This window comes from Nyctereutes procyonoides, unplaced genomic scaffold (genome assembly GCF_905146905.1).
Source record: "Nyctereutes procyonoides isolate TBG_1078 unplaced genomic scaffold, NYPRO_anot_genome, whole genome shotgun sequence".
NCBI lineage: Eukaryota > Metazoa > Chordata > Mammalia > Carnivora > Canidae > Nyctereutes > Nyctereutes procyonoides.
In genome coordinates, this window is record NW_026575047.1 from 18,485,150 (window position 1) to 18,512,851 (window position 27,702).

Below are 27,702 nucleotides of genomic sequence, written 5' to 3' on the forward strand. Positions count from 1 at the left end.
ATATTTTTCTATTTTTCAATGTTAAGAGATGCCCTTTTGTCTATATGTGCTTTTATTGTAATTAATAACTATCATTTTTCTTGACATCAGTAACAGCTATGAAAAATATGACACCAAAAAGAATCAAGGAAACATTTTGCTATTAGATTTAAATATTCAAGTTTCACTTAGTATTTCATTTAAATTCATTTTATTTTGATATCTTTGATTTTTTTAAAACATCCTCAGTGCTGAAAGGAGGCAGAATTTATAAATCCAAACAAATGTATAAACAAACAACCCAGGCACTGTTAAGTAATTTACCAAATAGAATCCATCTATATAAGAAAACCTATCACATGAGAATCTGCAATGTGGGCTAATGAGAGAAAAGATTTTCTTCCTTGATCCTGGTTTTGGTTCCTTTCAAAATCTAAATCTTGGGTCCATTGTAAGCTGTAGGATGACAGATATGCAAGGACAGTGAGCATTCCCTTGTTGTTTCCATGGGTTTCATCAGCTTGTTTTCCATGACTCATGATGCCTTCCTGGAAAAAAAACTCATTTCTTTGATCTCGTGGGGCAAATGAATGCTCTTGAGCCAGTTTTCATCAACCAGTCAGCATTCCTACTGTTTCCTATTGTGAATTCTCAGCTGAACCCATATATTTACTAGTTAACTCATTCCCAAAGTAAAATTAGGAGTATTCTTCAAAAGGGTTCAGTCCAAACGGTCCAGAGGAATTCATAAGGATATTCTAAAGATTGAAACGGAAAAAAAGACAAATATTATTTACACAAAAATGAAAAGAATTAGTGGAGAATAATTTTTAAACCATTTATTAAAACTGTGTCTAGGGGACCCCTGGGTGGCGCAGCGGTTTGGCGCCTGCCTTTGGCCCAGGGCGCGATCCTGGAGACCCGGGATCGAATCCCACGTCGGGCTCCCGGTGCATGGAGCCTGCTTCTCCCTCTGCCTGTCTCTCTGCTTCTCTCTCTCTCTGTGTGACTATCATAAATAAATAAAAATTAAAAAAAAAAAATAAAAATAAACTGTGTCTAATAAGAATACCCAAAACCCTCCCAATATCCCTAATTAACATTTCTTTCCAATCCTGTGTTACACAATGGAACCTCCATAATAAGCCTAGGAAGACAGTGTGGTTAGTGGTAACAACTCCTCAGCCTAGGACCCAGGAAACCAGTTGATCAATCTGATTTCCCCACTGATTGCATGTTATTTTGCCAATGAATAGCAGAACTCTGGAAATACAGTAGGTGTCAAAAAGCATTAGGTGAATGAACAAAGAGAATCTCCTCATAGGCAAGGCTAAGCATCCCAGAATAAGGACTGGAATGAGAGGTATCAAACATCATATTTCATTAAAACAACTGTATGATTACATTAGTCTACCTAACAATTTCTGAACCCATAGCAGACTCTGATTCCACTAAGAACTGCTTCTCTCTAATCCTGAACACAATTATCTCCCTTAGCCCTTAGTTTCCAGTTTGACATATTGAGCCACCTACACTCGATCCCTTTGGTTGCTTCTCTAGATCTGCATTCCATTTTTTGCCATCCTGTTTGGTACCCTGGGAGGCCAATCTATATGAACTGCTTCAGTCCAGCTCCAGTGTCTTCTGGCTCTGGTTGGGTTTGACCAATGGGAAGTACTATCACATGGGGGAAAGAGAACAGGACAGCCAAATTGAAGTATTCTCTCTCTTCAGGGTGATCACAGGCTGTTGTGTCACTTGACTAAAAATCACAGTTCCTATCAGTAGCCCTCCCCACGTAGTCCATCAGAGAGAGAGAGAGAGAGAGAGAGAGAGAGAGAGAGAGTGTGTGTGCCTCTGTCTCTCTGGGTTCCTTGCCACTTTAGTCTTAGGGACAGTGGCAGTGCCCTACTACTACTAGTTTTCAGTGCTGTGCTCTCCTTTTGGATTTTCCCACATCCTGAGTTAATAGACCCTTTATTAAATTCACCTCAAATGATCCAATTTGAGTATACGATTAGTTTCCTGCTAGAATCTTGACTGGTAACTACCCAAGTATCATGAAGAGTAAATAGGGAGATATAGATATACCACTTTCATAAAAAAGAATGAAATCGTGCCATTTGCAATGATGTGGATGGAATTAGAGAGTATTATGCTAAGTGAAATAAGTCAGAGAAAGACAAATACCATATGATTTTACTCATGTGGAATTTAAGAAACAGAACAAACAAATATAGGGGGGAAAGAAAAGGGAGAACCAAGAAACAGACTCTTAAGTATAGAGAACAAACATGGTTGCCAGAGGGGAGGTTGGTGGAGGGGTGGGGGTGGATGGTTGAAATAGGTGATGGGGATTAAGGAGGGCAGTTGTGATGAGCACCAGGTGTTGTGCGTAAGTTTTGAATCACTAAATTCTATGCCTGAAACTGAAAAAAATAAAAAAGAGTAAACGATGTAGCCTATCGCCACCAAGCACAAAAGAAGGATACTAGTAAATGCTAGTGTCTCCCCTCTTCCTTATAATTTTTATACCCTCTACAATAGCTATTAATAGTGTATTAACATAATAGCTACTTAATAAATATTTGTTGAATGAATGAAAAACAATTTCTAAGACACTTCTGACCACAGTCTGGAGTCCCCCACCTGAAAATCGGTGCATGTTAATTAGGTCATCAGATGTTATGTCGAGGAAAGTTTTTTTAATTTCAGTAATTGAGGGTCAGTGGGTAGTTCGGCTTATAAATTTGCATTCTCTCTTCTCTCATGTTCTGACTGAAACAACGATTGGCCTGCTAGAATCATCTACGACTCAACCCCGGAAACAGCCAAGGGATGAGCTGACATTTCAGGGGCAGATGCTGTTTAACAGACAGAGATTAGTTTATTCGTACTTCCTAGACCTTGGAAGAAATAGTGATTTTATTTCATGTCATCTAATTCATATAAACTGCTTTTGCAAGTTCATCACTTTTTGTATCCTACACGCAGATAGAAAAGAAGGTTGGGAGGTTGGGGTAAACTGTACCTCCTCAGGTCTTTTCATGTTTTTTCATGTTTTTAATTGGATAAAGGCAAATCATTAAGAAGGCCAAATCATCACTCACCGTGTATATTGATCTTGCGGATGCACCGTGGAAGTAACTTCTAGTTCTGGTATTGGAGGAAGCACTTTCTTGACCTGATTCAAGGGCAGCCTTTGCTTGGTCTCTAGTTTTTAAGAAAGAGAGCTGTTCCAGTCTGTGTTTAGTTAATAGCAATGCAAAAACAGATGCAACATTTTCCAACGTACTAAGAGAATCATGCCCTCCATCTGGCAAGGATACTGGCAGTTTCCATCACTCACTGAATTTCCTGCCTACAACTGTGATACCTTTTACCCATTTCTCTTAACTCTGTTTTTTTCATTTCTCCTCTCTCCCCACTTCCTGAGTACAAGCCCCGAAGCACTGTTAAAGGAGGAGCAAAGCAGAGAAAACCATTTTTTCCATACAATGCCAAGTAGAAAGAATAGAACTTTAGTATGGAAATTGACTGCAAACATTTCCATCTCTGCATTTTGTTAAAATAGGTCCCTAAGAATTTTTATTAACAACATCTTTGATTTCAGGGACAATTTTACCAAGAAACCAAGTTACAAATCAGATGAATTCTAGTCTGTCCTCCTTTTCAAAGACTACGAGGCATCAAATCCTTCTAATATTATCTGCAGCTGACTTCAAGGTAGAAGATGAAATTTCAGGCCCATGGCATATGGTATCTCTTTCATTCCACTGGGATCTGGGGCCTTGCTTTTCTAGTTTTTATACTGAAACTAGAGTTTTACATAATACATGTGGTTTTTGCTTCACAGATGTCTCTACTTTTTATACAAAGCCATGGACATGAATGGAAATGAGGTGACCTATAATTTAAAGAGTTTGAGTAGCTGCTTCTGAAGAAGACAAATCAAAAAGACTTAAGTGTAATCAAGAATATGATGCTTAGCAAAAACGCTTTTAAATTTTAAAGAAATTTCCATATGCATAAAAAAAAGAATATCATGCTTCTTATTCATGAAGATGATTAAACACTGGAATAGGTTACCAAAATAGAAATACTGTCAAACCATCTCTTGGAATTATATACTTTAAGAAACATTTTTTTTTGGAATTATTTACTTTTAATTAGAAAAACATTTAATTTTTTTTTTTTTATGATAGTCACACAGAATGAGAGAGAGAGAGGCAGAGACACAGGCAGAGGGAGAAGCAGGCTCCATGCACCGGGAGCCCGACGTGGGACTCGATCCTGGGTCTCCAGGATCGCGCCCTGGGCCAAAGGCGGGCGCCAAACCGCTGTGCCACCCAGGGATCCCTAGAAAAACATTTAATAAGAAAGACTTATTTTGGGGATTTAATTTTCTGAATGATTAAAATTTTACAAACTATAAAGGAATATTCAGCAAAATGTCTCCCTCTTACTCCATTTGCTATAGACAACCACTTTCTACCACACCAGATAATTCTCTTCCTTCTTTCCTTTCTTTGCCACAGGCAACCAAGGCTTTTAGATATGGGGGGATAGTTATATAGATAATAGGTAGATAGATTTACACTTTCATATGTACATATATGTTATTTTTGTCTTTATTTACACAGCTGGTAGCATACTATACATATATATGTATATTTAATGGTATGGCTAAGATCTTTCCATAAATGCTTCCTCATTCTTTTTTACAATTTCCTGGTACTCCATAGTAAGGATGTATCATCCTGTCTTCAAACACATCCTATTAGATTGTGTCCAGTCTCATACTGCAAACACACTAGCAATAAACATTGTACTTTTGTCATTTCTGTCATATGTAAGCAATCCATGGGAAAAATTCCTAGAAATAGAATTGCTGGCTCAAAGGGCTTGTATATTTGTAACTTTGAAATTACATATCATAGAAGTTGTTACTCATTTTAGCCTTAGCCAAGTATGAGAATGCAGAATGCCTATTGCCCCTTGCTACAGAATATATCTAACTTCTGGATTTTTACCAGTCTGGTAGATGAAAATGGCATTTCCATGTAACTTTAATTTTCATTGCCACCTGAATGTAAGCTCAACAAAACAGAGATCTTTGTTTGGCTCATTGCTGTGTCTCCTACACCCAGAAGGCCAATATTATTTGGCACATAGTAGACATCAAAATAAAAGTTTCTTTTGAAAGAATTTATTGTTAATGAGACTGAACAACCTTTCATATATTTAAGAGCCATTTGTAGTTTCTTTTCTGTAAACAGTCCATTTATATCCTTATCCATTTGTCTATTGGGTAATGATCTTCTCTCTATCAATTATTAGAACTTCCTTTTTTACCAGGAAAGTTTGCTTATCATATGTGACGAACTGCAAATAATTTTTTCCTAGTGGGTTTTGCTATGTACATTCTTTTTCACATAGTCATATTTATCAGTCTTTTAACTGAATTTTGTGTCATGGATTGAAAGCCCTACTTTGTGATTATAAATTAATTCTACCATTGTTTCTATTACTTTTATGGTTTCATGTTAACATTAAAATTATTGATCCATTTGAAATTTACCCTCATACTAGTGTGAACTCTGGAGTAAGAAAATTTTTTTCCGGGGAACCCTGGGTGGCTCAGCGGTTTAGTGCCTGCCTTTGGCCCAGAGCATGGTCCCAGAGTCCCAGGATCGAGTCCCACATCAGGCTCCCTGCATGGAGCCTGCTTCTCCCTCTGCCTGTGTCTCTGCCTCTCTCTCTCCCTCTCTGTGTCTCTCATGAATAAATAAATAAAATCTTAAAAAAAAAAGGAAATTTTTTTTCCTAGGTGGTTATTCAATTGTCCCAATACCATTCATTCAGTAATCCTTCTCTTTCCTACCAATTAAATATGCGACTCTCATCATTTACTCAAGTCTTAAACTTTCTAATATTTCATTAGATATATATTTTTTAAAGATTTATTTATTTATTTGAGAGAGCAGAAGCAGGAAGGGAAGAGGGAGAGAGAATCTTAAGCAGACTCCATGCTGAGCAGGGGAGCTGGACGCAGGGCTCAGCCTCACAACCCTCAGATCACAACCTGAGCCAAAGCCAAGTGTTGGACAGTTAACTGACTGAGCTACCCAGGGGCCCCTCATTAAATATATTTATCTACTTATGTGCCTGTACCATGATGGAACAGATCCTTCTCTTCTTTAGTCTTTTCTGTCAATTTTTATCTGGCTATTACTGACAGCTTATTTTTCATCAGGATGTTAAAATGACCTTGTTTATGATTTAGGAAGAACTGGCAACTTTATATATTCATCTTTTTATTCAAGAACATGATATACCATTTTGTTGTTGTTCAAGTCATTTTTATGTCTCTCAGGAGCATTTTTCTGGGTTTCTTCAGAAAGCTCTTACACATTTCTTTATATTAATTTTATTCCTAGTTATTTTATCTTTTTATGGTTGTTTTAAATGCAGCATATCTTCTAACTAGTTGTTTAAATATATGAATGGTATTGATTTTTTGTATTAATTTCATACCTTGCCCCTTATTGAATTTTACTTTTAAATTTTTCTAGAGAATTCTCTTAAATTTTCCTGTACATAAAGTGATCATTTTACCTTTCCGATTTCTGTCTCTTACCTAATTATGTTGACCAGTACTTCTGTGATGATGGTAGGTAAAGTGGCAACAGTGGACAGTCTTGAAAATTGCTGGCTTTATAGACATGCTTTTAGTGTTTCCCTAGTAAATATAATTCTGGGTTTTTGTTTGAGATAGATATATTTTATCATGTTAAGGAAGTACCTGTTTATCTTATTTTTATTGGTTGGGAGTTTTATGAAGGATGGACGTTAGAGTTTGTCAAATGCATTTTTAGGATGTAGAAAGATAACCAAACAAATTTTCCCTTAGATCTATTAATGAGTGATGTTAGTAGATATCTCCTAATGGCAAGCTGTTCCTATAGTCTTGGAATAAGTAGGAGTGTATATATGTATGTATAGATACATATATATATATATATATATATATATATTTAAAGATTTTATTTACTTATTTATGAGAGAGAGAGAGAGAGAGAGAGAGAGAGAGAGGCAGAGACACAGGCAGAGGGAGAAGCAGGCTCCATGCAGGGAGCCTGACGTGGGACTCGATCCCAGGTCTCCAGAATCAGGCCCTGGGCTGAAGGTGGCGCTAAACTACTGAGCCACCCGGGCTGCCCAGATACATATATTTTTTAAACTGTGCTACTACTGGGTTCTTTTGATAATATTTGTTTAGGGTTTTTGCATCTATATACATAAGCAATATTGCTCAATGATTTCATTTTAGGCACAATCTTAGTTTAAAATATTATTAATGTTTACAATAGAATTTGGAAGCAGCCTTCTTTTCTATGGTCAATAATAAATACATTGAAAATATCTATTCTCGGGGATCCCTGGGTGGCCCAGCGGTTCGGCGCCTGCCTTTAGCCCAGGACACCATCCTCAAGTCCCGGGATCGAGTCCTGCGTCCGCCTCCTGGCATGGAGCCTGCTTCTCCCTCTGCCTGTGTCTCTGCCTCTCTCTCTCTCTCTCTGTGTGTCTATCATGAATAAATAAATAAATAAAATCTTAAAAAAAAAAGAAAATCTATTCTTTGGTGATTGGTAAAAATTCCCCCATGAACTGCTCTGTTACTTTCTGAGGGATAACTGACAAATTTTCTATTTCTTCTATGATAATGGTTTTGTCTAGATTTTCTATTTCCTCTGGTATCAGGTTTTGTAAATTTTTCCAGAAAATTATCAATGTTAATTAGAGATGTTAAAAAGTAGCAACTACTCTTTAAGGGGCAGGAATGATGCCTTTTAGGGGCCATTTCAACAGACATTGAGGACCCTTCCATTCCTATGAAAATGCTAAAATAACCACCAAAGCCAGAATTTCTTCTTACACAATATTTAGCCTTCTAAAAAGTGATTGACAAAGCTTTCCTGACTGGCTGGGACAAAGGTGAGAAAATGAGACCAGTTTTTACGTGGACACCAAACTCTCATCTCCTTGCTCTCTTCCTCACAGACCCATTGCATTTGATTACCTTAGCATCCTTTATTTTTACCTTATTATCTATAAGGACAACCACATATATGGGGATAATTCTATAAGCTCTATTTGTCTCACACTGAAAGTTCCTAGGAATCTGTGATTTTTGTCTTTCTAAATCTCACCTTCTCCACGGGTGAGTGAGTGTTGTAGGCAGAACTCTAAGACAGCTCCTGAGATTCCCACCCCCTGGCACAATGCCTCTTCTAATTCCTTTCCCTTGAGTGTGTGTGCAGGACCATGAATGGGATTTCCCTCTTGTGGTTTGGTTACATTATATGGCAAAGATGAGATTTTTGCAGGTGTATTTAACATTCCAAATCAGTTGATGTTGAGTTACTGAAAAGGGAGATTATTAGATTATTCTGGGTGTGCCTGACCTCATGGGGTAAAAGCCCTTACAAAAGAGACTGGGCCCACCTGAAATTGGAGAGGATCTCTTGTAGGGCTCCAGGAAGCAAACTGCCATGCTGTGAACTGTCTATGGAAAGGTCAGTTAGTGGGAGTCTGCAGGTGGCCTCTGGATGCTGAGGTACTTCAGGCAGACAGGTGGTAAGAAGCCAGGGCCCTTAGTATAGAACCTCAAAGAAATGCATCCTGCCAACAATCTAAATGAGCTTAGAAGTAGAGCCTCCAGGGGACCCCTGAGTGGCTCAGCGGCTGAGCATCTGTCTTCAGCTCAGGTCATGATCCTGGGGTCCTGGGATCAAATCCCACATCTGGCTCCCCATGGGGATCCTGCTTCTCCCTCTGCCTATGTATCTGCCTCTCTCATGAATAAATAAATAAATAAAATAAAATAAAATAAAATAAAATAAAATAAAATAAAATAAAATAGTAGAGCCTCCAGATGAGAATAGAGGCCAGCTCTCATCTTGATTTAGCCTTGTCAGACCCCAAGATCCAGCAAAACTATGGCCAGATTTCTGACCCACAGAAACTGAAATAACAAAAGAGTATTATTTGAAGGCTTCAAATTTGTGGTAATTTGTCACACAACAATAGAAAACGAATAAAGTGATCAACGGACCCTTGGCGTGCAAACCACAAGAAGTTGAGTTTAGAATGCAGGTTCTAGAACCCTGTCCCAAATCTACTGAATTATAATCTCTCTTCAAAATGGTCCAAGGGCCTGAAATTTTACAGACATCCAAGTTGATTCTGATACACATTAAGGCTTCAGAATGCAGATAATTGCTTAGGTAATCTTTGACAAAGTATCTTATGTACAGAATTTGAGATTTGGAGGCAGTTCTTTCTATGGATAAAATATCAAAAGAACCTATTCATGATATTAAATAATTATCAAAGAAAATTAGCAGAGCTCTTTTGGTTGGAAAGCCAAACTGTTCATCATTTGTGAGTTATTTGGTTTGCTGATGTTGGATAATATGGTGTAACCATAATTTACTATATAAAGCTATTATCTGTCAAAATGATGGCTAGTCCAAAATAATTTTCTAGTAGTGCATTATATTCTGTTTCTCCTCATATCCAAGGAAATGTAACTTATATGCTAATAGGGAAATTTCTGAAAAATTGATAAAAAGGCAAAAAGGTAGGCCTTCTTCAGAATAGCTAAGGTGAGTGGGATATTATTCTGGTTCTACACTGGGAAATAGAATTTTTTTCAAATAATATTAATTCACCAGGACTAGTTAAGGCAGCAGAAGCTGTCAGGAATATTTTAAATCTTCACAGAAGTCTATTCATGAATTTGTCAAAGGTCTGAACCAAATACTTATTTGACTTTTTTTTTTTTTTCAGGAACCTTGGAAGAGCCTTAAAAATTAAAAAGAACCTTAGTATAAGTTTTGACCTGGGGATCCCTGGGTGGCGCAGCGGTTTGGCGCCTGCCTTTGGCCCAGGGCGCGATTCTGGAGACCCCGGATCGAATCCCACGTCGGGCTCCCGGTGCATGGAGCCTGCTTCTCCCTCTGCCTGTGTCTCTGCCTCTCTCTCTCTCTGTGACTATCATAAATAAATAAAAATTAAAAAAAAAAAAAGAATTGTTAAAAAAAAAATAAAAAAATAAAAAAAAAAAAAAAAAAAAAAAAGTTTTGACCTGCCTGAATCTAGTACACAAAATGAATTTCCATCAGTAGAAACTTGAATTAAAATTCCATGCCTTATATTCTTGAATAAGCCCCTGTCACATTGGCCATGACAATGTCCAGATGGCCCTCTGATATTTCCTTTCTTCTTCTTCTTCTTCTTTTTTTTTTTTTTTAGATCTCTATCACTTTTCAAAAGTGCTTTATGTCTATAACATCTGGTATTTAACCTTAATTCACCCTTCCAAAGTAATTTTTGATTCCCACTGAGTAATGGAAACTTGCAAGGTCTTTTCTTCACTTTGCTTCCTGATGATTTTCATGTCAAAGACAAGGCGCATCCCCCATGGTGATGGTACATCTAAAACCTCCTCGTCCTAGCTGGGAATCTCTTGGCTGCTTAGAGAGTTTTGCCCCATCGATCCATCAATTTTTTATATTTGTATTTACAAAACTACTTGTTCAGCTCTACTTGGGTATGAAATTGGAAAGCTGAAATAAAATAACAACCAACAAAACAAGGAGTAGTAGGCAGAGCTAGGGATCCAGACTATAATCTTGTGACTTCTATTTCCCGATAGTGAATTTATCCGATTTTGTTGCAACTGCTTATTTTCCTGCCTCCTTGTGTACAAAGACTGTATTTTATGCAACCCATTTTCCCCAAAACCAACCTTGGGGCATGACCCATAACAGGTAAAAAAAAAAAAAAAAAATGTGTTAAATGACTGAAAGAATGACACCTAACTTCTTTGAGTTTCATTTTTCTTAATAAGAGTGTGGGGGTGCAAGCAGTACAAGAAGTCAACTCTGAGGTGCCACCTAGGAATTTGGGGATAAGAAAATAAGATTGTCCTCTGAGAGCTGGCCTGTAAAATCAACTCATGATTACACGGAAACATGCAAAGTCGTCTTCAGAAATCACTCCAAACAAAGTTAAAGCCTATTATGTGTTAAAAGTGCTTTGTTAAGTGAGCCAGTCAGGCTACCCCTAAAGTTGGGGAGAAGGACTGTCAAGCTGTGTTGGCAAAGGAATCTACTTTTAAGACCTACCAAACAAGCCTTAGCCGTGGTTTGACTTCCCACACGGTTTTGTCTATGGAGAGAAGACACACGTGTTAGCTGTCTGAAGTGTTTTGGTCCATATTTTCTCTCGATTGTGTTGCTCATTGTGAATTAATGCATTGGCCTTCTGCTCTTATTAACCTGTTTTGTGGGCTGGATCACACAATGGATCTTTTTTGGTAGGCCGCTATTGCAGAAGGCTGAGCCTACAAGCCTGAAGGAAGGCCCTGGACCAAGTAGAGTCACCTACATGAGGCACTCGTGTTGCCTGGTGGGTGGAGCAGTGAGGCAGCCCCCGCTGGCCTCTCCCCACAGGTTCTCTTTAAAGGTTCAGCAGTGGGTACAACACCTGAACTTCCTTGTGACATCAGCAAAGCTAGTGTGGCTGCCTTGAAGCTACATGGAAGAAACTAAAGGTAAGGGTAATTGAGGTAATTAAGGTGTATTTTGATGTACTTTGAAAAATAGAAAGCACTACCAACTGTAAAACAGAGTATTTTTTCAAGCATCCTTTTAAGCCCACTCGAGGGGTCTTTTTGGAATTGGGTGGGACCACATAGGTGCTCAGCAGGATGGCTGACCTTGGAAATGGGGACCTTAGCGCTTCCTTCCTCTCCCCGTACTTTGGAAGATTCAGCTATGACTCTGTGGTGCCAATGGCAATAATGTCTACCCTGGTACCCACAAAGTACCGGCTTTCCTTATAAGAGCTTCCCCAGAAAAGAAGGAATTCACATTAACCCTCCCAGATGACCGTAGTCAAGGTGGATGTGGACATTTTCAGATGGTTTGGTGATTCTTAATCAGTTCTCTAATCTGGCTCCAAAAAACCTTCCAGTCTTATTTCTTCTTACTGCCCCAGGAACCCAAAACTTCAGCGTTGCTATGCATCATTCTGACCTTTTTAGCACATAAAAACCTGGGCACTTTTGTGCAAGCCCAAGATAGCTACTTGCTTTTTAGGGCTAATAGAACCAATTATGGCAGCTTGAAATAGACTTCCATTATTCAAGGAGCCAACTTTCTACTACATTCAAAGCTCCATCTGTTAACAGTGATCCTAAAACCACTCAGCTGTTCCAAATCTGGCCAGTGTGAAAATCAAATGAGGATGGGAAAGTACATGATTGCAAAATTACCTAGAATTAACGACTAAAGAGAACAGACAGCTGCCAATATTCTGAGCCATTGTCTCAACTCCTAGTTCATTCACACTGTGGATATCCTTGGCACTTCAAGGAATGAAGCTGATGAAGTGCCTTTGTCTAGCTCATGCCAGCCCTCACTTCTGATCTCAGTTATAATTTAGGGGGGGAAGAGTTTTTGAAGGGTCTTCGTAAGACACCACAGCAGCTGTACTTTCCACATAGTCAATGTAGAACTGTATTTATCTCACAAATATTTATTGGTACCTACTCTGTGCCCCCATATGCACTATGCTACGAGCTGGGGATGCAGTGATGAATATTACTAGGTAGAGTTCCTGATCTCAAGGAGCTAGGTGGCTCATGGGAACCATATCAATCAAATAACACAAATATATGGATGCCTGGGTGGCTCAGTGGTTGAGCATCTGCCTTTGGCTCAAGGTGTGAACCCCAGGGTCCTGGGTCCCAGGGTCCTGGGATCGAGTCCCACATCAGGCTTCCTACAGGGGCCTGCCTCCCTTTGCCTATGTCTCTGCCTCTCTCTCTCTCTGTATCTCTCATGAATGAATAAATAAAAATCCCTTTTAAAATAACACAAATAAAATAACAGTAGTGACAGCCGGCACAGGGAGAGATGTGTGGTGTTATGAGGGTAAGAAGGGGAACTGACCTAGACTCGGAGGCCCAGTATAATTTCTCTGAGGAAGTGTTTGTGGAGCTGAGATCAGAAGTGAGGGCTGGCATGAGCTAGACAAAAGCAGGGTAAGAGGAGGGGAGATCTGCAAGGAGGGGCAAGGGAGGCAGGATGGTCCTGGTGAGGAGAATCTGTGCAAAGATGGAGAAGAGGTTGGTCTGTATATGTTTTATCATCAGGTCTTCCAGACCTTGCACAAAAGGCCATCACATAAAGGCATCCAATGAATGAACAGAATAAATCATTCTATTTGGCCTGTAGATTCTCCACACTTAAGAAATTCTTTCAGCATACAGAGTCACTCTCCACAGTCTGCTCTGTTATCAAGCAGATGGCTTCAACCTTTACTGTTTTATGAACCCAAATCTGTACTCTAAGAGTCATAAATATTATAGTTAAGCAAGTAAAAATTAAATTTCCATGTTATTTTGCTTGGTTGTTGGACATCTGGCATGGGTAATTTATCTTCTCTGCTGGAAATCGAAACGGATTTAGTCTTTATTATGCTGGCCGTAAACATGTTGCAAATTATAATTTTACGTTGCCATTAGTTGTATTTTGGGGTAATACAAATTATAGGGTCATCCACTTACTTTTGGCATTTAGTAATTCTCTTTCACAGTAAAATCCCATTTTGTTTGCTTCATGGTCCCTAAGAACCCACCCACATTAACTGCAAAAAACATTTCACTAAAGCTGAAGTGTTACTTTGAGGGTGACTCACACTGTCACACACAAGCTCCTACAACCTTATACAGCATAGGGAAAAAATGTTTCATCTCAGTTTCCAATGTTAAATGTAAAAGAACAAGGTGAGTTTTGATCTGTGACTCGAACCAGCAGGGGTAAACTCCCCAGTGCACCAAAGCCGGTAAGTGCCGTGCCGGAAAGCCCGCTGGACAAAACTGAGTTTGAACCCTGACTGTGCCAGGAACTGGCTGTGGGTCAGTTACTGAAACTCTTAGTTCCAGTTTTTCTCATCAGGAAAAAAGTAAGATTCTTGTGAAATAAAATGTGGTCTATGAAAGTTGCTTAGTGAATGTTTATAGTTTAACCAGATTTCCCTTCTCCTAAGGCCACAGGGTAGGTGGAGGGGTGGGGGGTGGGGGGGCGTATAGAATCTCCTTAACCTTGACATCAGCTCTGTGAAAGCGGAGACCGTGCTGGGCTGTGCCACGGTATCATCAGTGCTTAGCGTCAGCCCTTAGTCAGTGTCCAACAGATTTTGGTTGAATAGTTGAAGGTGAAGAATTTCAAGTTTTAAAGATTTCACCATTTTCAGTGGACATAGAGTGGAGAGATGAAGTAAGCCCCTTCACCAACCCATGCAGCAAGAGTCTGTGGAGGCTCTAATCCTAGAAACCTGGTGTCATAGAAACTTAGTTATTGGCAATCCAACAATGGGGACATCTCTGGGGTGCTCTCAAAGATGCAGGAAGCCAGAGGGGCAGATAGTCCTTCTCCCTGCTTCCTGGCACCCAGAGTACCAATCCGTGGCCTGCACTCAGTCAGGGCTTGCAATCCTGGACAGTGATGCAAAGCTGAATGATCAAAGGATAGGTCTGGAAGCTCCGAGGGAATGTCTAGTGGTGGTGATACCAGCAGAGAGGCATTCTCACCGGACCATTCCCATCATGACTTTCATTGTACTTTTGGCTGCCTGGCCTCCCTTAGCTCCTGTTCATCTTCAATCTCTGAATGCCTAACATTCCCGTTGTTTCTATGGGTTACCTGCTGGTATTCCAACACATTTCCTTTCTGCCAAGCCAGCCACGTTGATTGCTATTGTTTGTATCCGATTATTGGGGTCCTAGTCCCCTGCTCCTGCTCTTGACTCTGGTCTCCCAATGTGATCAACCTTTAAACACTGTTTCTAGGGATATATTTCAAATTTACTTTTGCATAGTTCTCAAAATCTCTTCTTCTAGACAGTTGATATATTCTATGATTCTTTAATATCCTTGGCAATTCTATAGGGTTACATAGTCTTTTCTTTTTTAAGATTTTATTTATTCATGAGAGACACAGAGAGAGGCAGAGACATAGGCAGAGGGAGAAGCAGGCTCCTCACGGGGAACCCCATGCGGGATTCGATCCCAGGACCCCAGAATCACGACCTGAGCCGAAAGCAGATGCTCAACCACTGAGCCACACAGATGCCCCAAGTTACATATTCTTTGATGAAGTTGAATTATGTCTCTTCTGATCACTCTCTCTTTTCACCTTTCTCAAACCCTAAGATTCATTCCTTGCTCATCTGCTCTTTTTCACTCTATACTCCTTTCCTGTTAGGCTTTATGTGACTTAATAAGCTTTTCTGGTGCACACACTAACTACAGTGCCAGATATTATGCTGGAGACAAGGATCCAAAGCTGAAAAAAGAGAGTCAGCACCTTTGTGAAGGTAACACTCGGCTGAATAAAATGTAGATAAATGCCAAGGCAGGCAACAGAAGCCATCACGCTTCTCAGAACAAGGAAGGAAACATCAGAGGCATATAAAAGCTTGGGATTTGATTCTTTGGGACATGGCTTTCTGCAGCCAGGAGACGCACGTCTTCTGCCAGTGGTCACTAGGCTCCGGGCCGTGCCAGGTACCACGCAGCGCCAAGGTCAAGGTCATCTCCCTTTATTTCTCTCCCATCTTTCGAGGATGTAAGCCCATCTATCTCTGAGTGACAACACTTCCTTTGTAATACATGAACAACTGGAGAGACATTCTGGAACATACAGCCTGAGACAGCAGCAAGCTGCTCCACTGAATGTGACAGTAGTCAACCCCCTTTGAACTGGTTTTTTTGCACTTGCGTTACTGCTTCGCCAGAAAACCAGGCTGGCACGTTTTTTCCTTCCATTCTCACTGCTGCCTGTAATCCATCATTACAAAGAGAGGCCTTAAAAACGGCACTCGAGGGAGACATTATTTCCTTCCCATTTCTCTCTCAGAAAGAGCAACTTATAATAGGAGGGGGAAATGGCATTCAGGTTAAAGGATTATAAATAACAAGAAAGAATCTGCTTCTTCCTGCCCCACCCCCCCTTAAGATGCTAAGCCTCAAAAGGACTCTTGATTTTTTTTTTTAAAGTCTTTCCCCTCTTGGCTTGCTCGAAACATTAATATTATATATCTGGTGATAAAGCTTGAGGATTTTTAGTGAGAGCTGTTAAAGGGAGCGGATGGCCAAGACCGTTTCCTCTGCTGAATTAAAATCAAAGGCTCATAAAAACAACTTGTGAGGTTAGCCTTGTGGTTAGCTAGTACTTTAAATTTGTGATCCCCCTGATGAAGTGAATTGACAGGGGGACTATTGCCTTTTTCTCAGACGAAGCTGCAGTGCTCATAATTATGATTCAAAAGAGAGGCAGGACCAGGATTCCTGAGGCCACGGAAAAAGCTCAACAGAACAAGGTTATAACGGTGCGTGAATGTCAAGGCCTGGGTCCAGCCACAGAGGGGAGAACAAGAGGAATGGCATTTTTTTTTCCCCTATAAAGGTGAATTTGGGCATTTGAAACAACCTGCTGATTTTCATTTCATTAATCAAACAGAACTGTCACTGAGCACACAACACTTCCATCAATGGTCCCCACATTTAGCTGGTATCAAATGACTACTGAGCTACTGCCTATTGTCAGCCACAGGCGAATACTTACTGCTAATGCTGAGAACAGAAAGTCTGATTTTTTTTTTTTTAAATTGAGTTCTCTAGGTACATTCCATCTGATTTTTCCTCCAGCTCAGGGTTGCTGAGTCGCTGCTAATTTAAATAGGTGAGAAAAGCCTCGGGAGCAGAGTTTCCAGTGAAATGCGCAGATGTGCATGTGGCTGCAGATGCAGCTGTGGGGCGTGGGGGGTGGGGGACTGGGCTTTGTTCACTTTCCTTTCATTTTTGGAAACCGATCATACACCCGACCTGAAGCCTCCTTATGTGACTTCTCAAAGTGTGAAGACGACTGCTCACTGGCTGTACACAAGGAGCTGGAGAAATTATCACTCATCATGCTGCGGTTTTTCAAAGAGCTGAGGATATGATGTCTCCCTGATGAAGAAGAGGACTTTGCTCGCGTCACATTCTCCCTCTCTCCCTTTTTAATGGGATGTGACAGCTTGAATTCCGAAGGAGGCTTCGCAATTAGGAGATCGAACCACAGCGTCTGTGCTAACAGCTCCCGTCGCTGCCTTAATTAGGGTTCCCCCTTCCATTCCTCTTTCTCGGGAGAGGACAGGGGACTTTTTAATTGGGGCTATTAGAAGTTCTCTTTACACAATGACACCCTTTGCTAAGTGAAAGCTCCAGCAAAAGCCATGCCCACTCTGCAATTACCTCTTGCAATTCTGAGGAATAATGGTATCTTGTCTCATTTAAAAATAAATCTGAGGCTTCTTCCTTATTGCTTTCTCTCCTCTGCCCACTCACATGAATTTCTTCTTGCCAATTAGGCAAACTTTCCATTATTTAAGGAGCTAGTTTTGATCATAACTGCCCCCTGATAATGAGACATATTAAACTAGATTTCATTTGCCCGCAGCTCCTTTCTTCCAGATACAAGGCTAATTTAAAGGAGCTCAGATCATTCGATCGTGGGTCTATAGTAAAATGGTGAAGCACTGGGATTTTCAAAGCCATGCTCTGCTGGCAGGCCACAAAACTCACCTGAAATAACCTGCACGTGCAGTGTTTGCAGTTTCTCAGAATCCTGTCCTCCTAAGAGAGCAGATGTAGGTTTGTATTTATGACCTAGTCCAAGAAAAGAAATTAAATATTTAAATGAAAAACAAGCACATTCTTAATATACATTCCCCATGTTGATTCAAAAGTTTACTGAGGAAAATGGGCCATTTACAATAGAGCCAGGAGTAACAAGACATTAAGGGCTTTCCTCATTAAGTGGTTTTCCATGAGCAAACACAGGTTCTTTCTAAAACAAGTGGTTTCTCCACGACCGCCAGAGCCATCATGCCATCGCCTCTAATGAAAACCACCAGGTCTTATGTACAGAATATTATATTATTTACATTATTATATATACATAGATATTTACAGAATATTTAATGCATATTTAATATTTAATTATTTTAATGCCCTAAATGGCGAGACATGTTTCATTACTTCATACGCTTGGATTTGTGAGGCCGCTAAGCCCGTCATTTGGGTGAATGTTTATAGGGATGTTCACTCCTCACTATTGGTTCCTTTCTAGACATTTTCTCTATCTGGCTTCTATCTCTCTTTCCTGATATGCAGTTATATGGCAAAATAGATCAAGAAACTCAAAACTATGCACTAAGGTATCAAGGACAATGATTTGAAACTGCTCTCAGAAATATCTGCAACAGGGGCACCTAGGTGGCTCAGTTAATTACACATCTGACTCTGATTTGGGCTCAGGTCATGATTTCGGGGTCGTGAGATCGAGCCCCATGTGGGGCTCTGTGCTGGGTGTGGAGCCTGCTTAGGATTCTCCCTCTTTCTCTCCCTCTCCCCCATCCCTCAGGCCTGATATTCAGGCAGTATATGTATGGGTACTTACTAGTAGTGTCAGTATATGCATAGGTACACACGAGAAGGTTTGGTATATGTGTGCAGGTACACACCACTAGGGTGACCTGAGTAGTTTCCAGTCAGTGTCCATCCTGATAGGTGGATGCCTGTGTCATGCTAGTTAAAAATTTTAGTATCATCCCTATTGCCTGATTCCAATGACACATTATACCTCTGCCCAGCCAAAACTCTACTGACACCCTTATACTTATTAAAGATTCATTCCCATTCACCCTCATCACCTAGAGCCACTCTGTTTAAGATCTCCAACTCTGAAATTCTTTATCACCACTCCTTATTCTTCTGTCTTCTGTCTTCACGTTCATTAAGCGTCTGCTCAGCCTTCCCCCCTATTTGCTTGTCTAAGTAGAGAAAGACGCACAAAGCTCCTTGAGTGCCAATACTGTGTCTTACTTATGCTTATATTCCTTGGGTTACCTAGAACTGCCACTTATAGTAGGTGCTCAATAAGTGATAAATTGAACCTTAAAAAGAATGTAAATCTATAAATAAGACCCTAAATGGATTGTCCCAAACAATGGATTTATCCCTCAATACTTACTCTGCCATTTCCACATTCTTCTGTGGCTTTCAAGTATTTTATGGATAGTGAGGATGAGAAAAAATATAATAACGACTAGAACTAAAACATACCAAGTCATCTTCATGGAACAAGTGAAATCTACAAAGAAAAAAAGTACTATTAAAATACAATAAAAACACATGCATACACACAAAAAAAATACAATAAAATGATGCAACAGAGAGAGGCCTTATGGTGGAGTAGTTGTGTTCTACTACATATTCTGGCCCTAACTGAAACACTGAATATATGATCATCTCTGTTATAGGGTCATTTGCTATCTTTATTTCTTCTCTGATATGTCAAATGATTGTATTAAGTGAAGAAATTTGACCAGAGAGCTTCCAGGGATCCCTCTAATTCTGAAATTGTAGGATTAATTTCAGTTACAGATTATTTATGTTGGTGATAGTTTCCTTGGGGTTGTTATCACAAAGCTAAGACTACAACAAGCTGAGTTCCAGAGTCAAGGCCATTTGTAATTATGGCCCTCAAATCAACAAAGATATAGTGAGTGTAAGAAAGATGTAGAGGAAAGAAAAATGCAGAGAAAAGGTTGAACTGAGCATATGAGAAGCCAAGGCAGATGAATAATCAGAACCCCCCTTCTGCATGGACTCTCTGCAATGATCAGAGCAGGTGCACACATCAATTAAACATGCCGTTACCCTAAGTAAAAACTTGTTCATTCAAATGACAGTGAGGCACACGGGAAGGATAGTCCCCATCCAACATTAGCACCATCTCCTTTGGTCTCATAAAGATACACTGGCCAGTGGACCTAGGAATCAGTGACATAATGAAAGGTGACCTCGCCATGTCCAAGATATAACTGTCTACTGTCTTCCCAAGCCATCCTATGTACCCTCTTTCTTGAACACAAAACACAACACTTGCTCAAAGTTAGCAGGATATATAACTTGTTTATTCCCTTGGATGATTGTCCTTGTGGGGTTCACTATTTGGGTACCCCTTTCACAGGACCTACCCCCATGAGCAGATGTACATCATATAGCCATCCAACATTTATTTAGAAAAGAGGCTAAATGCTAAAAAGGTAAACGTTGACTGGAATGGCATCTCTCAGTGTCCCCCAAATCATCCCATGCTATTCAGCTACAAACTTGCATTCCTTGCTCAGCAAATTAAAAGCCTGCAGTTAATTGGAATAGAAGCCTTACAGTGCCAGCAAGAGCCATGGTGGGCCAATGCTCAAAGTGTTGTTGGGCACTGATCAATCTATGAAAAAAGAATGACACATTCACCAACTTTATCTAGCAATAGCAGAATGTGTGCAACTGGGGCCAGGCCAGCCTGTACAGCCACCAAAGCACAGATGCAAATACAGAAGAGTTTCTCTCCCACATCCCATGCTGCCTACCTATCCCCCATCCCAGCAGTCATCTTGGAGAGAAGCAAGGGGGAACAGACAGGAATCTGAAAAAAAAATCTGAAGAGAGAATTTAAATTATTGTTTCAGAGTAAATTTACCAAATTGGACTAAATTTACTTTCACCTGCTGGGGGATAGGGCTTTTAAGGGAGATCAAATTAGTCTCTGCACAGCAGAGTAAAATACACATAAATGTTATATCTTCTACATGTGGCAAATAGATATACTTTTTCCAGAATACAAGACTATATGTTTGTTTAGACTGTTATCTTTCTGAATTATGTTAACTACTATTTCACTTTGACTAGCATTTATGGATTTTTTTTCATTAACAAAGAAATTGTCTTGAAATCATAATTATAGAAATGCTTATTTTTACTTCATGTTTTAGAAAACATAAAAAAGCAATTCGATGGATACATGGAAATAAATATGATTTTTAATATTTGTAATCTAAACCTCTTTATCTTTCACATTTCATCATTGTCACCATCTCTATGCAATCCTTCCAAACCCTACCTTCTAACCTCACTCCTAAACCCAAGAGAATTGACCTCTGTTCAGATCATCTCAGATCCTCCCCGTATCTTACACACATACACACACCTTGAAATAACCCCTAATTGCAGATGCTGTACGGCCCTGCAGACTAACTCACAAAAGAAATTCCTTTGAAGCCTTATATTTTACTTTAAAAATGCATACATATTACATAGTTTATTTGCTTGGAAATATATATAATATTTTTTAAATAATTACCTCTATAGGAGGGCACTTGATGGGATGAGTACTGGGTGTTATACTATATGTTGGCAAATTGAATTTAAATAAAATATTTTTAAAAATAAAAATAAAAGAATTACTTCTAAAAAATTAAAGCTTTTAAAAAAGCACTCTAAGGCAATACGAAAGGCTTCCATATGTCTGGAGTATCAAAAAGCTCAGCAACTTACTCTACCATAGCTTCTGTTACGCTGGACACACTTCCTGAATTGTTTGACATTCATCTACTTTTGTGTCCCTAATGCTAGCACATTGCTTGCCATACAGTAGGCACTTATTAAATGGTTATATCATAAAATACTCTTCAAAAATAGATTTTATAGGTAAAGTGGGGCATACTGCTTAGTGGAAAGGATCAATTGTGGTAATTCCCAATAGGGTGCCTAGGAAGCTAATAAGCTTTAGAAGTAAGATATGTGTGATGTTTATCTTTTGGGCTACTCCCTTTCCCTCAGAGCTATCCAGTGACCCAAAATGCCTCATCTGCACACTGCCTATCTCTATGGCTTTTCATCAAAAATCTTTATTTAGTCCTGGTTCTCAACTCTAGAAGACATAAGTCTATCCAAAGTAAGATTTTAATAGCTCATCCCAAGGTACATGGATATTTACATTTAAAAATAAATTTCACCAAAAATAAATAAATAAATTTCACCCTTTAATACTCTGTGACACTATGAAGGTGTCATAGTGTTACTTCAAGCACAGCTAAAAGGCATGTCCAAAGTTTACTCTGAGGTCTTGCTAGTGCCCCTCAAATCACAACCCACAGATGCCTTCTCTGTTTCTCAGTACAGGTCTAGCTGTACTCAGGAAAAGCAAATTTTGAAAGAAAAAATATAAACAGGTAAAAGGACTAGCTTCTTTCTAGTCATATTCATCAACAAAGTCTTCAACTATTTAACTTTTAATGAAGTTAATGGTTTAGTAAACCTTTATTTGATTTTGTATCCAATTCTCTTTTCCCTCTAACTTCCTTAAGTACTTACTTTTGACATCCATTTCTAGGTACAAAGAAATGTATGTACAATTGTTCAGGATTTCCATAGTCCTACAAGTATAGTTCCTAGACTTTTCCTTGGGTGGATCTTCCTCCATGATTGCTAACCTTCTCGTGTGGGTTTTTAGATTACAAGTAATGTTATATTCTTCCAAGGGATCAAATGTAGGAGCTGCAGTGAAGTTAAAATGTCGACAGGGTGAATGAAAATCATTTGCCTTCACTTCTGTTGATCCTTTCATGGTAAGAACTAGAAAGAGATTAAGAAAATATTATTTGCAAACTAGTAATACATATTAAGAAGACACACACCACTCAAAACTAAACACCATCTTTCCTCTACAGATAAAGTACTGTTTACATTTTTTTTTTAATTGTGAAAACCAGGTCACAGTAGGGTTGAAATAGAATTGGAGTATCTCAACAAAATAGAGACCTTTCTCTGAGGACTTGTGGGACAGATTATAATGTTCCAAGCCAGAAATGTCCCCATTATGCCCATTCTGAATCCCTGGCCAACCAGAGAAGAAGGAGAAGGGAGACAGAGGAAAAGAAAAGGAAGACAAGGAAAGGAAGAGAAAGAATAAAATGATTGCCATTGTGTCAAGCCACTGAGTTTCCAGGTGGTATGTTATACAGCCATAGCAACAGGCATAACTTATCAATGCAGTGTCTCACATTTCACTTCAGAGAAGTAGCATCCATGAGTTACCAACCCTCAAAACACTTCCTAGTTCTCTCTCAGCATAAAGGTTTATCACCTCAGCTTACTCTCTGGTGAATTTGACCCAGAACCGTGCAATAGTTACAGCACTACATGAGCAAGAACCCAGAAAAAGATCTTTTGTCTTTTATCCAAATTCCATGCCAAGAAATCTCATTCCCATCCTGAAAGAATGGGGAAAGATGCCAATATGGAGTGATATAGAGGGCAATTTCACTGAATAGGGTATAAATAATAAATTTGATGCTTGGACCTGAGGCCACAAGTATATTTTATGACTACAAATGAGTCATTTAATTTCTCAATGATGAAAGCTGATTTAATTTAATTAAATAACATATATTGATCTCAAAATAGATGCAAGATTCAGTTAGACATGGTTATTCTTTCGTTTGTTTATTCATTAAAGAAATATTTATTGAGTGCCTAATGGCAGGCATTATTCTAAGATCTAGAAATATCGTGAATAAAGACAAAGTCCCTAACATCAAGTGGCTCACTGGACAGTTAGACAAGTAAAAAGACAATTCATACACAGTGGATAAATGTTAGGCAGGAGAAGGTACAAATGTATCAAGGATTCAATGACCTCTTAGGAAATCAAAGTTTGATTTTACTTGAGAGCCTACAGGTTTACTTAGATTTTTTTTTCAATTAAAAAAATGCAATACCTCTGAAGAGAGCATGCTAAATAATCTTTTAACCATCAAACATACATAAATTATGGTGGAATTTTGATATCTTTTAAAAGTAGATATTTTGTTTTAGATAAACTAAACCAAGAACGAGTAATATCCTAAAGCCCTGCAAGTCACTCATCAAAAGCCACACTGCTGAGTGTTCTGATACTATTGGATTTAAAATTGTAATATATCATTATTTTTTTAACAGACTAAGGTAATTTATTCTTGATAAATTCTATTATCATTTTACCTTTTGATGTTCGTTCCTGAGAAATAAAATCCATGCTCTTTTTGGACTTACAAGCCAAACACGGAGAGCACATTTTGAATTCACCTGTGATGCCTTGGCAAATTCTGGTGAAGTTTTGAAAGTTGGAGTGATTTAGAAAGATTCCCATAATAGTCTGAGTTTCTCTTACTGGTTTCAGAAAAGTCACAAAAGAAAAATTTAAAGAGGGGAGTGAATAATTGAAATTAGGTTGTAAACATACTTCCAGACATGACAGCTCCAATATATTTCCTATAAAAGAAAAAAGTTTGTTTACTATGAAATGAAATACTGAGGTTTTGTCATTCAAATAAATACACAATAAGCTCCCAGTTTTTCTTAGATGGATACAGTATATTTCAGTTTGTCAGTGATATGACTTTGTTTTTACATGAATTAACAATATCTACTTCACTTAAATATTTCCTTTTAAAATATGTAAATATTCCCTATTAATTTTCAGAGACGAGAACTAGAGATATTCTTTTTTTTAATAAATTAATTTTTATTGGTGTTCAATTTACCAACATACAGAATAACACCCAGTGCTCATCCCGTCAAGTGTCCCCCTCCGTGCCCGTCACCCATTCACCCCCACCCCCCGCCCTCCTCCCCTTCCACCACCCCTAGTTCATTTCCCAGAGTTAGAAGTCTTTATGTTCTGTCTCCCTTTCTGATATCTCCCACACATTTCTTCTCCCTTCCCTTATATTCCCCTTCACTATTATTCATATTCCCCAAATGAATGAGAACATACACTGTTTGTCCTTCTCCGATTGACTTACTTCACTCAGCATAATACCCTCCAGTTCCATCCACGTTGAAGCAAATGGTGGGTATTTGTCATTTCTAATGGCTGAGTAATATTCCATTGTATACATAAACCTCATCTTCTTTATCCATTCATCTTTCGATGGGCACCGAGGCTCCTTCCACAGTTTGGCTATTGTGGACATGGCTGCTAGAAACATCGGGGTGCAGGTGTCCCGGCGTTTCATTGCATCTGAATCTTTGGGGTAAATCCCTAACAGTGCAATTGCTGGGTCGTAGGGCAGGTCTATTTTTAATTCTTTGAGGAACCTCCACACAGTTTTCCAGAGTGGCTGCACCAGTTCACATTCCCACCAACAGTGTAAGAGGGTTCCCTTTTCTCCGCATCCTCTCCAACATTTGTTGTTTCCTGCCTTGTTAATTTTCCCCATTCTCACTGGTGTGAGGTGGTATCTCATTGTGGTTTTGATTTGTATTTCCCTGATGGCAAGTGATGCAGAGCATTTTCTCATGTGCATGTTGGCCATGTCTATGTCTTCCTCTGTGAGATTTCTCTTCATGTCTTTTGCCCATTTCATGATTGGATTGTTTGTTTCTTTGCTGTTGAGTTTAAGAAGTTCTTTATAGATTTTGGAAACTAGCCCTTTATCTGATATGTTATTTGCAAATATCTTCTCCCATTCTGTAGGTTGTCTTTGAGTTTTGTTGACTGTATCCTTTGCTGTGCAAAAGCTTCTTATCTTGATGAAGTCCCAATAGTTCATTTTTGCTTTTGTTTCTTTTGCTTTCGTGGATGTATCTTGCAAGAAGTTACTGTGGCCAAGTTCAAAAAGGGTGTTGCCTGTGTTCTCCTCTAGGATTTTGATGGAGTCTTGTCTCACATTTAAATCTTTCATCCATTTTGAGTTTATCTTTGTGTATGGTGCAAGAGAGTGGTCTAGTTTCATTCTTCTGCATGTGGATGACCAATTTTCCCAGCACCATTTATTGAAGAGACTGTCTTTCTTCCAGTGGATCGTCTTTAGAGATATTCTTATAAACCCTAACATTTTAACCATTCTCTCCTAGGAAAGCTCTAGAGGGCACGGAGAGGGACACTTGACGGGATGAGCACTGGGTGTTATTCTGTATGTTGGTAAATTGAACACCAATAAAAATTAATTTATAAAAAAAAAAAAAAGGAAAGCTCTAGAGGCCAAAAGTTCAACACCAATTTAACTGGTCTGAAATCTCAGTGTTTGCATTGACCACCATTCCTTTTTAAAGCTCCAGGGAAGGCTCTGTTCTTTGTTCCTCTTCCAACTTTTGCTGGATGTTGGCATTCCTTGGCTTGTGGCCACGTCCCTCCAGTCTCTGACTTTCTGGTCACGTTGCCTTTTCCTCTGTGTCTCTGTCTTCTACTCTTCTGTGTCATATCCCTCTGCTTCTCTCTTATAAGCATCTTATATGGGACACTTCTGATGGGATATAGTTTCACCTGGATAATGCAGGATTATCTCCCTATCTCAAGATCCTGAAGTTAATCACATCTGTGGAAATCTTTTTTCCTCATAAGGTAACATGTACAAGTCCCAGGCATTAGCACATGATATCTTTGGGTAGCCATTATTCAACCTACCTGAACCTCCAAAGATGAAATGTAACAAGATGACATCATAATTTTTATTTTTGTCTGAAGACAAACATCAGATATGGAAATGATGATACAGAAGAAAGAGCACTGTATTCAAAGTATAATACAAGGACTCCAGTCATTAGGCAAGATACTTGGACAATTAATCTCCATAAGTCTTGTTTTCTCATCAGCAAAATAGAGAAAAGTAACTATAGATCCCACTAACGTCATAGGGTTATAGTAGCTTCAAGTGTATGGTACATATGAAAACATTTTTGAAATTTGCACAAATGTATATTATTTAAAATTCAAACCTATCTCTACAGTCAGTTGGTTAAGCAACTGACTCTTGGTTTTGGCTCAGGTCATGATCTCATGGTCATGGGATCGAGCCCCACCTTGGGCTCCAGCCCCACATTGGGCACCATGCTGAGTGTAGAGTCTACTTGAAGATTCTCTCCCTCTGCCCTCCCCCCACTCATGTATGTGCACTCTCTCTCTAAAATAAGTAAATAAATCTTTTTACAAAAGATTTTATGTATTTATTCATGAGAGACACACAAAGAGAGGAAGAGACATAGGCAAAGGGAGAAGAAGGCTCCATGAAGGGAGCCTGATGTGGGTCTTGATCCCAGGACCCCTGGATTACCACCTGAGCAGAAGGCAGATGCTCAGTCACTGAGCCACCCAGGTGCCCCAGTAAATAAATCTTTTTTAAAAAATTCAAACTTATATTCCAAAGTGAAAATTGAAAATTCAACCTTCATTTAGAGTAGGATTATCTGTGATCCAATTCACACAAGTAATTAAAGCTCACTGTATAAAAATCCAGAATCCCTATTTGTCAGTGATGATCATTTAAGGAATAGGAAACCTCTCTCTCAGGTATTCCTAGTCTGACAATCATTTGCTAGTATGAGAAAATAACTCACATGCTCAATTGTACCTTTATGTGGCTTTCTTTACCATTTCTTGTCTAATCATATAGGGCAAAATAATTTTTTAAATTTTTTCTAAATAATGTGGAGCACAATGAAAGTATCACATTAGTTCTTACAATGATTACTGCTAGTCATACAACTTGGTTCAATCTTAAGAGTAAACCAGGCTATTGATTGGTATTAAGGAATTTTTTTTTTTATGATAGGCACACAGTGAGAGAGAGAGAGAGGCAGAGACACAGGCAGAGGGAGAAGCAGGCTCCATGCCCCGGGAACCCACATGGGATTCGATCCGGGGTCTCCAGGATCGCGCCCTGGGCCAAAGGCAGGCGCTAAACCGCTGCGCCACCCAGGGATCCCAAGGAATTTTT

The 27,702-nt window shown here is 39.1% G+C and overlaps 1 protein-coding gene across 2 annotated transcripts in view; it reads right to left on the reverse strand.

Moving 5' to 3' along the window:
- Positions 1-213: 213 nt before the first annotated feature.
- TMEM156 (transmembrane protein 156) overlaps positions 214-27,702 on the reverse strand; it is a 47,598-nt gene continuing 20,109 nt past the window's right edge. The window contains exons 2-7 of one of the 2 annotated variants that reach the window (XM_055326893.1): positions 23,987-24,154; positions 22,319-22,579; positions 19,134-19,253; positions 17,684-17,767; positions 3,090-3,192; positions 214-737 (exon numbers count right to left, since the gene is read on the reverse strand). In XM_055326893.1, the coding sequence (XP_055182868.1) occupies positions 725-737; positions 3,090-3,192; positions 17,684-17,767; positions 19,134-19,253; positions 22,319-22,579; positions 23,987-24,154 (749 nt within the window). In that variant the 3' untranslated portion in view covers positions 214-724. Of the gene's footprint in view, positions 738-3,089; positions 3,193-17,683; positions 17,768-19,133; positions 19,254-22,318; positions 22,580-23,986; positions 24,257-27,702 lie in introns of both variants that reach the window. The other variant, XM_055326892.1, reaches the window with a different exon arrangement.